At 39.9% G+C, this 12,097-nt stretch overlaps 1 protein-coding gene across 3 annotated transcripts in view; it reads right to left on the bottom strand.

Moving 5' to 3' along the window:
* MSANTD1 (Myb/SANT DNA binding domain containing 1) overlaps positions 1-12,097 on the bottom strand; it is an 81,048-nt gene that overhangs the window by 16,996 nt on the left and 51,955 nt on the right. For all 3 annotated transcript variants that reach the window (XM_054030688.1, XM_054030690.1, XM_054030689.1), the window contains one exon: positions 3,248-3,532. In XM_054030688.1, the coding sequence (XP_053886663.1) occupies positions 3,248-3,532 (285 nt within the window). The remainder of the gene's footprint in view (positions 1-3,247; positions 3,533-12,097) is intronic.

Genomic DNA, 12,097 nt, shown 5'->3' with positions numbered 1-12,097 from the left:
CTGTTTGCTACAAGGGACAACAGGAAATGTCATCTGTTCTGTTCTTAAGAGGGCCCCAAGTACAAGCTCCCTGTCTGATGCTTTCCACCTCATCTGGCACTTGGCTGTCCTATATGCCTTTCCCCCAATCCTGATCATACCTCAGGTCATCCTCAAGCTCAAGGCAGATCAGGCCATGCTCGTTCTCATCGCCCCAGCATGGCCAAGACAGTGCTGGTTGTCCGACCTTTTCGCACTCTATTCAGCCTCCCATACGGCTTCCTCCCCATCCCAACTTACTCACTCAGAACTAAACACACACCTTGCATCCTGCACTCAGCTCCCTGAATCTCACAGTGTGTCTGCTGTATGGCTGAATGAGAAGGAAGAGCAGTGTTTGGCAGCTGTCCAACAGGTCCTCCTTAACAGTAGAAAAGCATCCACTAGGATGGCCTATCCAGCTAAATGGAAATGATTTTCTGTGTGGTCATTAAGCCAACCGAAGCCAACCAATACTGGCCTCTATCTAGAACATTTTGGAGTACCTGCTTGTGTTTAGTTCATTAAAAGTGCATCTGGCAGCGATACTGGCATTTCATCCCCCCATTCAGGGGGAAAAAAAAAAATCAGTCTTCTCCAATGCCATGGTAACAAGATTCTTAAAAGGGCTCCTTTGTCTACATCCACCCAGTCTGAGAGCCAGTTACTCTATGGGAACCTTAACGCAGTCCTAGCATCCTTATTGGGATCTCTGCTCGTGCCCCTGGTGGCTTGTCCCTTTCTGTTTTGTGTCAGAAAACTGCATTCCTGGAAGCGATAACCTCTGCAAGGAGAGTGTGAGAGCTGCAGGCTCTTATAGCAGAGCCTCCTTATACACAATTTTCCAAAGACAAGGTGACTATGATCCACTCACAATTTTTGTCTTAAGTGGTCTCTCAGTTTCATTTGAGCCACATGGTATATTTACCTGTGTTCTCTTCTAAGCCGCACTCATCTCTGGAGGAGCAGCATCTCCATACCTTAGATGTCCAGTGATGGACATCTTTTATCTGGACAGGACTAGACCATTTTATGCTTTACCTCATTTGTTTGTGTCATGTGCAGATCGCATGAAGGGTCATGTGGTCTCTTTGCAGATGATCTCCAAATGGATAACATCCTGCATCAAAAATGCATATGAAATAGCCTCGGCTATGCTCCCTCAGCAGATGTGAGTTCATTCTACGAGGGCGCAAGGAACATCCATAGCATGCCTTAGTGACATTTCCATATTTTTGACATTTGCAGGGCTGCTGTGTGGTCATTGATACATACATTCAAAAACGATTACGCCATAACCACATCTTCCATGGGCCCGCAGTCCTTATTTAGGTAGACTACGAGCGCTATTTCCGGGCGAGGGATACTTCTTGTGAGTCACCTAAGTGGAATACACGTCTGCATCTACTTGAAGAAGAAACAACCGTTACTTACTGTAACGTGTTCTTTGAATCCAATATGTATTCCACGACCCACCCTCCATCCCCTCTGCATCGGAGTCTTGTGTCCGGGCGTTTGGTGAGAAGGAACTGAGGGAGGGGCATGGCGGCACTACATCACATAGCCAAAGGAGGAGTTATGGCCACAAGATGCAAGTGCCGCCCCTCTGTGGGTACTGCTAAGCAAATTTATCCTGCTCCAATGTGCTGGGCAAGCACATACCTAAGTGGAATACATGTTGGCATCATATCTCAAAGAACCATAGTTTCAATAAGTAACCATTTCTTTCATGACTCCCTTTCACACAGCTGCATCTTTTACATTATGCTTTTATAACCCACCCAGAAATACTTCTAATACAAAATGAGGGTCATTCTATGCCCAGATACAAAAGGCTGTAATACCTATCACAAGTATCACTTTTAGCTGCTGGCAGTCCAAGGTGCAAACATCCTGCAGTTTTTCCTCAAGCGAGATGGATGAATACCTTAAACATTTTTTTAAAATACCCTGTTTGTGTTAGCAAATATTCTAGTGATTGCATTTACAGGTAGATGTGTTTGCAGACACAATGAATTTTATATTAAAGAATATTTGCAGAAATCAAATTTTGAGTTTGCAAAAGAAACATGATTCCAGGAGTTATGCTGATCCAGACAAGAATATCAGACATCAAATACTTACAATGAACTGCTAATTGTACAAGAATGATTTGTGAATTGATATATGGCTACAGACCAAGAGCTATTCACAGACATTACTCTGTAAATACTTGCAAACAGGAAATACATTTAAAATCATCAGCTGCTTGGGGACAGCTAAACTCATTGAAAGAAGTAGTCTCAGCTCTACTCCCTCAGCTCTCAAACTACTCAAACGTAGGCCTGAAAGCCCATTAATCCAGACTAGTTTGTGTGGTTTTGATTCTAGTTCAACAGTTTCATGATTGCATGATTGATTTGTAATTTTACTGTTATCCATAAAATCTTTGTATTGCACAGACTCACGATAAGGATCTCTACAATGAACTTAATATTTTCTTCTGACAAACAGAGGACTGCAATCAGTTCTCATTTCCACCACATTTTTAGGATGAAAACTGAGAGCAGTGAAGTCTGAAATGTGAGTCGTGTCTACAACACTGCTTTAGGCTGAAATCATGCTGTCCAGGGGATTCAAATGTTAACAACGGAAAAGCATGTTTGCATTCCTCATATTATTTAATTATATTTAAAAGTGGCTGCAATGCACTTTAAAAGATGTTTGTTGGAAAACTGAAGCATAACTGATAATTTCATCAAGTCTGAACAAATACTTGATTTGCATTTTTAAAGCATGCACGTGCTCTCTCTCTCACACACACACACATTTTAATAATAGTTGACCCTATTGAAATTTCATACTCATATTGAAGGTAATAGCAATGGCTAGAGCAAGGCAAAATGAAGCTAAGAAACATGTAATAATTCCTACATTGTTATACATATGCACTGCAGTACTAGTCTGGGCCACTCCTACTTTGGTAGAAATGCTATGCCTCTCATAAGCAGAGGGACCCATGCTAAATGTTGACAATATTGCGTGGCATTTTGTGGTGCTTACGTACCCCATAGACAAAAACGAAACCCTTAGTCTAGCTGTTTAGGTAAAGACCAGCAAACTCATCTCACTTGTGACTTAAGAAAAGCAATGGCAAGAGTGATTAATGTAAACATTCTAGAGTTTTCCAATTACATAATAGAACTAGTCTAATGTATGAAATATGAGAAAGGAAAATAAAAAATTCCACCTCAACTTATAAGAAAGTAAGCTTGATGAGCTCTCTGAATGTTCATCTTCAAAACATTCTTCCCTTCCTTCATACGTAAACTGGTTATATGGCAAGTACAGAGGTGTAGACTTAGCTGATGGAGACTGCGAGGCCTCAGTCTGTGATGTAGAAGGGCCTGGTTGCTGACTTTCATGCATTTTCACATCACTGTGGTCTGTTACTTTAGACAGGATTCTATCAATGGTTTTGTAATAAGGCCAGTCAGGTGCGACGGTTTCACTATCAGTCATGCATTTTAATTTCCTGTAAAGGCATACAAGAGAAAGGTCTGATAACACAGAAACAAGCATTTCATACAGATCTTAAACCTCTATCTCAAAAATCTGTTTCAGTCACAAAAGATAACACCGATCATTTTACAGGCCAACTAAAAATCCTTAATAAGAATAAAATTAGATAGCAGTTTTTGGCCTTTGATATCAAGTGAGATCATCAGTTTATTTTCATGATTTTGTCCAGTGGTGAAAAGGTGCACATTACCCCAAGTTGAGTTCAATATCAGTACTAAAAAATAACAGCTTCTACTAGTGAAGAGAATCCATTTAAATAATTGATAATGAATACACTTGTTATAACAGTGCTGGTTGCTCCCTCTTACAAAATGACAAATCTGATCAGGGTTTAAAACAGCATATTTTAATAAGAGCTAATGCAGTGGTCACCAACCAGTCAATTGCAATCAACTGGTTGATCCTGGAGCCTCTGCCAGTCGATCACAATCTCTGGATGCTAAAAGTCCGGCGGTGGGGCTAAGGCAGCCTCCCTGCCTGCCCTGGCCCCGCGCCGCTCCCAGAAGCGGCCAGCATGCCCCTGAGGCCCCGGGAGAAGGAGGGCCAGGGGTCTCCACATGCTGGTCTTGCCTACCAGCAGCACCCCCGCAGCTCCCATTGGCTGGGAACAGGGAACTGCGGCCAATGGGAGCTGCGGGGGCAGTGCCTGCAGAGAGGGGCAGATCCTAGGTTGCACTTAAATTCAAAAAGTGATCTTGTGCGTAAAAAGGTTGGAGACCACTAGGCTAGTGAGAGTACCCCATCCCTCTGTAAATGGAATTAGAACTGACCAACTATGTCATAGGCTTTATTCTAACAGATAATGGAAATTTTCCCTTAGATAAAGTAGCAGGGGAATCTGGAGGAGGAGGATCTGAAGATGCTGAAAAGTTCTGAATAGCTATGATGATCATCATAATGCCCAGAGTAGATATAAATCAATGTGTGTGTGTGTATACATACATACACACACACACACACATATATACACACACACACACACTTGAATATTATTCAAATCAGAGTTTTAGAATCTAAATTAAATGATTTTTTAAAATAAAGCTATTTAAAATTAAATTTGAAATTATGACACCCTATGTTAAGGCCTAAACTCACCATAATCCATTAAAATCATTTATATAAATAAAAATATCAGTGAGCCTGCCTCAAATTTTAATGAATTAAAGGGTCCTGATTTTTTAATTATATACAGAATCAGGGCAGAAACATCTTTAATTTCTTTGGTCAAAATCAAGCTTTAAAATATGTCTCAATGTCATGTCTGCATTACTAAGTATCCGTATTGTTCTCAGTCTTTATGATGGACCTAATGTTGGTATTTACATTTTCCAAATTATGTACTTTTAGTTTCTGTTGTGCAGACAAACTTTTGCTTTAATTATTTTTAGTTTCAGTTAAGATAGAAATCAGAGAGAGAATATTTCCTTCATTTGGACTAGTCATTTAAAGTCGAGAAACTGATTGGAAGTTGAAAAAGCACAAATGCTTGTTTCCTCTTCCAATGTATTAATAAAAGCCAGGTGAAAGAAAAGAAGATCTACTAATTCTAAAAATATGAAGGATGTGAGGCCAGCTTTTCAATATTTTCAGATTTAGGCACCTAAACATGCAGATAAAGATGCAGCTGTCTAAAGGGTTTTTCAAAAATGCCTATGTTGATTATTTCTTTAATTCCCATTGATTTCAATGGGAATCAGGCACCTACCCTACTTATGCACTTTTGGAAACCCCACTAAGCACCTATCTACATCTTTAGGCATCTAAATACCTTTGAAAATCTGGCCCATGGTGACCAGAACCAATCTGTCTAATCACTAAATACACTTAATACTTCCTTTGTTTAATAAATCAGTTGATTTTACATAGAAGCATAGAATCATAGGACTGGAAGGGACCTCAGGAGGTCTTCTAGTCCAGACCCCTGAACTCAAGGCTGGACTAAATGTTATCTAGACCATCTCTGACAGATATTTGTCTAACTTGTTCTTAAAAATCTCCAATGATGGAGATTCCACAACCTCTGTAGGCAATTTATTCCAGTGCTTAACCACCCTGACAGGAAGTTTTTCCTAATGTCAGAGGATAAAGAACAATTTTTCTCACTTCTCCCTGTAAACCTTTTATATACATGAAAAATGTTGTGTCCCCCGTCAGTCTTCTCTTCTCCAGATAAACAAACCCATTTTTTTCAATCTTCCCTCATAGATCATGTTTTCTAAACCTTTAATCATTTTTGTGGCTTTTCTCTGGACTTTCTCCAATTTGTCCACATCTTTCCTGAAGTGTGACGCTCAGAACTGGACACAATATTCCAGTTGAGGCCTAATCAGCATGAAGTAGAGCGGAAGAATTACTTCTTGAGTCTTGCTTACAATATTCCTGCTAATAAATCCCAGAATGATATTTGCTCCCCCCCCCTTTTTTTTTGGCAACAGTGTTACAGTCTTGACTCGTATGCAGCTTGTGATCCACTATGACCCGCAGATCCCTTTCCGCAGTACTCCTCCCTAGGCAGTCATTTCCCATTTTGTATATGTGCAACTGATGGTTCCTTCTTGCATTTGTCCTTATTGAATTTCATCCTGTTTACTTCAGACCAACCTGAAAAACATGTTTCCAGCACATTTAAAGTTGGTTAATTTAACCAATAAAAACAATTTTTTAAAAAAAATGTAAATGCTGTTTTTGTATATTTTTAATTGAATTCCAGGCTGGTTCTGCCAAACAGAAAGAGATTTCCACCTTCTGGAAACAGGAAAAGTATTGAGCTTGGATAGCTGTACAGTCCTTTTCTTGGGGAATACCACAACACACTTTCCTGCGTCCATCTGCTGGTAGGAAGATATAACACCCATCTCTTCAGCTGCCATTAGGACTGTTAGAGGAAAATAAACTTGAACATGATAACAATGGTGACAAATAGAGATGGGAGTGTGGAAAATTTGAAGTTCTTCCTTTCCAATGGTCCAACATGTGGCTAGCAGACTAGGATGAAGTGACAACTACTGGTGGGAAGGAAGTTAAGAACAGCAAATTAGTTTGTTTGGGTTTTTAAATAGTCAGTGTTCTTCTCTGAACTTTCAAGGTTTGATGAGCTTTTCCAGCTACAGGTGAGCTGCATATTATAGCAATGAATAGCAAAGCTTGCACAACACAATCTATTCTTATTCTCTCTATGCATTCAAAATTTTAATGTCATACATGCTTTGCAAACTGCTGCTGTAATTTCACAATCAGATCAGACCAGTGACACAATGTTATCTTTGACACATGGCTTCTTTGTTACACAATATCTAGCTATAGGACACACAGTAAATTATCAACTTAATACCAAATACTTTTTTGTTTAGTTGTTAAAATTCTTTGCAATAAAAGTATTTTTCTTCTATTGCCACACATTGCTAGGTACACACTGTACACCTCTATTTACTTCACAAGGGTTTCCCCATGCAAGTTACAACTGTGCAGTGCTATGTATTGGCAAGGCCTAATGTACTCAGATTTCATTGTTTTAATGCAGAACATCTCAAACTGTATTATCAATAAACTCACAATCTTAGGGTAAATACTAAATAAAGACTGTAATGATAATTAAAATGTGGGTTTTCGGTGGGAGCTGCTGTTTATTGAACTTCGAAGTCTAAATTAGGAACACTGGGCTCTTTCTGACTGAGTAGAGACGTTTAAGGGCAGGACTATTCTGTTCTGAATCAGATTCTTTGACAACTACCGCTTTCAGATGTCATCAGCCTCTTTGTCTCTTCAACAGTACTCAAATTACTCCCCCTGTATCACAGTCATCCATTATTATGATTTTGAGCTAAATCTCACATCCTTACTCCAGCAAAATTCCCATTAAAGGGAGCAGGAGTTTTGCTTGAGTAAATGTGTCAGGATTTTATTCTTTATGCTTAAGTTCAGCTGTGCACCATGGCCCTCCCTTTATGTAGTACTATCACACTTTTGAAGAAATATCCACAGATTTGTCCAGCCACTGCTAGAGGATGCTATTATTCAGAACTAAATAGGTGTCCGAACACTCCTCTCACTCTAAATGCAGTGTGTGGATTTCTGCTTATTTCAGCAACAGACTGGGAATACTGATCCCCACTGCAAACTGGGCCGGAGCACTCTGCTGACTTAAAAGGGGCAGCAGTGAAGCTGATGGAATCTGGACTCTGGGGTGGAGCAAGACAAAGGGATGATACCGAGGGGAGAGGAAAAGATAGGGAGGGGGAGTCCAGAACCACGGAAAAGAAGTGGGAACATGGCATATAGAAGCAAACAAAGGCTGCATTGGGTAAAACAACAGCATTTTATTCCAACTCTGTCTCTACAACAGCACTCAAATTACTCCCCCGTATCACAGTTGTCCATTATTATGATTTTGCCAGAAGCTGGGAATGGGCGACAGGGGATGAATCACTTGATGTTTTCCTGTTCTGTTCATTCCCTCTGGGGCACCTAGCATTGGCCACTGTTGGAAGACAGGATACTGAGCTAGATGGACCTTTGGTCTGACTCAGTATGGTTGTTCTTATGTTCTAACTCTGCCCCACAAAAGCTTTCTCATAAAATGATCAACAGTAAAATAGCTAAGAATGTTAGTATTAAATGGGACCCATGAATAAGGCTCAGATTTTTTCATGGATATTTTTAGTAAAAATCACGGACAGGTCACGGGCAATAAACAAAAATTAATGCAGCAGACAGAGACAGAGCAGTCCAGAGCCAGGGGCAGCGCAGACCAGCCGTGCTGACAGGGAGCCAGGGCTGAGTTACAGTGGGGAGCTGGGGGCCCAGAGCTGGGGAGTGAATGCCCTCTGTGCCACAAGTAACACCAGAGCCGAGTGCGGTGAACAGCTGGGAAGAGTGAGGGGGGACCCTGGGCAGAGGGCCCAGTGCAAGGAGATATCGTCAAACAAGAGGTCTTGCAGGCTGGACTTGGAGGGGGTCCATGATCCCGTTGGGAGGGCCGATATTGGGGAGAAGGGTTCCTGCCAGCTAGAGCCTGAGGGTGTGTGGCAACTGCCAGAGCAGGTGTCTGACCCACAGTGTCACCGCAGCACAGCCAGTGCTTGAGGAGGTGGTCTGGGACATGTGAAGAATAGGCTGTGAACTTCCCTCATATCCCAAAGACTGCTGTTTGTGGTTTCCCCATGCCAGCAGGGCAGGATTACTTGATTCCTTTAACCTGTCTAATTTTTTCCTTATTTTTCTTACTGTCTTGCTCTTTAATAAATTGTATTTGGTTTGAACTTAATGTAGTGCGCAGTGGGCCAGGGTAGTGGCCGTTGTGGAGAGAGTACTCCGGACTGGGGACACTCTACCCCCTGTCCTAAGTGACCATGACAAGATTGGGGGTTAAGCCTCCCAGGAATCCTGGGACCACGTTATTAAGGTTCCAAGGACTCTGCCGCATGGAAGAGCAGTCCTTCAAGGTCAGGCAGGCATCTGGGTAAAGGAAGCGGGAGTGAGGACTCAGGTCCTTTCACTATCCGATTCCACAGGGGTAGTGCAGAAGCCAGGAAAGTTCCCCACAAGAGCGGGACCATTCCCCCGCTTACACTTATATAAACTAAATAGGCTCAGGAACTATTTAATAAGATACAGACTTTTTTAATCTCTAAAACACTAGTTTAAATCCAGCCCAGATCAGAAGTCACTGAAAATGATCTCAAATGAGTTAGTGATCTCAGTCCTGTTCCCAGTGGACAGAAATTCAAGGTACAAAAAAACGTTACCACCACAACTGGCAATCTTGTTGGCCATGTTATTACAGCAAAATCAACAACTGAATGAGCACTGAGATCTAATTAACCACTTTCCAGGACCTTCTGTCATCTGGTTGAGGCACATTGGTGGAGCAAATTGTACTTATATTGCCTCTTTTGTGGATAACTAGGACTGTATTCGCTATATCAATTAATCCAGCAATTTCATGAGTATTAAAATACCTTTAAAATAAAATTATGAAAACATTAAATTTTAGAGCAAGTTTTTAAAGACCATGACTACTTAGAACAAATACATACAATCTATAACTTGATTTTTTTTACTCTTTCTCTGTTCAACACACTATTGCTGGGTTTGGGGGGTATTATTAATTTATTATTAATTATTATTATTATGGTATTTGTTTGATATTACTACTAGCCTGGAGGAATGGAAACAAGCTTCATCTCCTGGGGTTTCTGAAAAAAGCTTTCAAAATAAATAATAAATAACACTGTTCATGCACAAATCAATGATGCAGGAGAGAAAAATGTAGGAAAGTACAATACTTAAATTGTGAGTCTGCAATGAATTATTGAAACTGAAGAGAAAGCTGGTAAAATATTCAAATTTAAACTTTCTGCAGTAATTTGGCTGCACTTATCTTTGGTCATTGCTGCAGCAAAGGTCAAAGATTCCAGTCATTTAATATCATGGAATATGGTGAAGAATTACACAAGGCACTACGTTTAATTGCTGTCACGTACACATGAAAATTAAAAAAATTAATCTATGATTCAGATCATGAGACTGATTCAAATTTACCAATGATTAACATTAATTGACTGCAATTCAAATTAAAATGTAACAATTGCATCCTGTTTCCTCAAATTTTTGGGGGAAGGAGAGAGGAGCTGGTTTCAAAAAAATAACGAATTTGCATTCACACAGCCTTTATTTTTAAAGCATCAAAAGGAATTAGAACTATCATATTGTTTAGTGTGCATATTCTATAATCCTTGTATTTTGTTTTACAAGTCATTACATATTATATCAGTAGTAAAATAATAATAATAGCTCTAAAGCTTGTCTCTTTCACCAATATAAGTTGGTCCAATAAAATACATTACCTCACACACCCTTCTCTCTCTAATACTGTATATTGGCACACATTAAGATCAATATATTAGTGATGATAGGAATGTATTTTCTTTTAGAAGGACTAATTGTAGGTTTGTGGGTGCTGAATGCCCAAGTAGCCAACACAGTAGAAAGAACTTCAGGACATATTCTAAGCGATTCTAAACTGCAGGAGATGACTTAGTAATGTAAGCAGAACTTTTGATACTCACTCTATCAGAAACCTTAACTTTCAATCCCGGCACGCTTGACTAAGACCTTCACCTACCAAGATAGATAAATGGGAGTACACCGCTACCTTGATATAATACGACCCGATATAACACAAATTCGGATATAACGCAGTAAAGCACTGCTCCGGGGAGTGAGGGGGGCGGGGCTACGCACTCCGGTGGATCAAAACAAGTTCGATATAACGTGGTTTCACCTATAACGCGGTAAAATTTTTTGGCTCCCGAGGACAGCGTTATATCGAAGTAGAGGTGTACATGCAGTTTACTGCACAGAGCCTTTCACACAGAACATTAAAAACCAGTGTCCTATCAGCCCTAACTAGATACTTAAGTTTCCACTGCACTTTTTCTTATAGTAGGATTTTGCCCAGCTGCATCTGCACTACATTTTTAATGTAGGTTAGGCCCTTGGTTGCCGTGGTGAATGAAGTGATTCCTTTATGTATTGCAGACAGGCAAACATTTATTTTAGGCAAGGTGCTTATTACCATGAAGGACTGGGACTATTCGTAATAGTGCATAAACTACCTACCAGATCAGACCATCTATTCCAATCTCCTATTTCTGACAGTGGCGAATACTAAATGCTTCACAGGAAGATGCAAGAAACCTCTTAGTGGACAATTGTGGAATAGACTGCTCGTAGGGAAAGTTTCTTCCTAGCCCCAGACAATTCATGGTGCACGAGGATTTATATACTTCATATGTTTTTAAAATTATATCTAATTTAAATGACCAGTGTTCTCGTTATCCTTACAAAATGTCTAATCTTTTAAAAAATACTACTTAGCTCTTGGTGTCAATGATACCTAGTTGCAGTGAGTTCCACCTGCCAATTATGTGTTTTGTAAAAAGTATCTTCTTTAATTGTTTTTAAATTTCATTGAATAACTTTGTTATTATAAGGAAAGGGGGAAAAGGAGCACCTGGTTTACGTTCTCTATATCATTTGTTACTTTGTATGCCTCTGTCATGTTGCCTTTTATTGATTTGTCCTCTCTTTAAAGTAAAAAGTCCCAAACTTTTCAGTATTTCCCCATCTGGAATTTTTTTCAAGGGGAGGGCTTACCATTGATTTATATAACAATATTATTATATTGTAGCATTATTTTTAAAACCTACTCCTTATGCATTCTAGCATTGTCTGCTTTTTAGACCGCTGCTGCATAATGAACAAAGACTTCCATTGAGAACCATGAGTACTACATTCAGTAGCAACATTTGCAGGATCAGCCATAAAGTGCTATGGAATCCTTCAGGTTAAAAGGCATTATGATAAATATGTAAGAGGATTATTAAGTACAAATTTACCTATTTCCATTTTAGATCCCTGAAGCTGCAAGTCACCATTACCCACTCCATGAGATGTCCCCGCACGCAGTGCACCAGCGACATCACATTCACCATTAAATATGCCTGTATCATAGAAC

Source organism: Malaclemys terrapin, chromosome 5 (assembly GCF_027887155.1).
Source record: "Malaclemys terrapin pileata isolate rMalTer1 chromosome 5, rMalTer1.hap1, whole genome shotgun sequence".
Taxonomy (NCBI): domain Eukaryota; kingdom Metazoa; phylum Chordata; order Testudines; family Emydidae; genus Malaclemys; species Malaclemys terrapin.
Note: the sequence above shows the minus strand (reverse complement) of the source record. Positions and strands in the feature narration are given on the sequence as shown.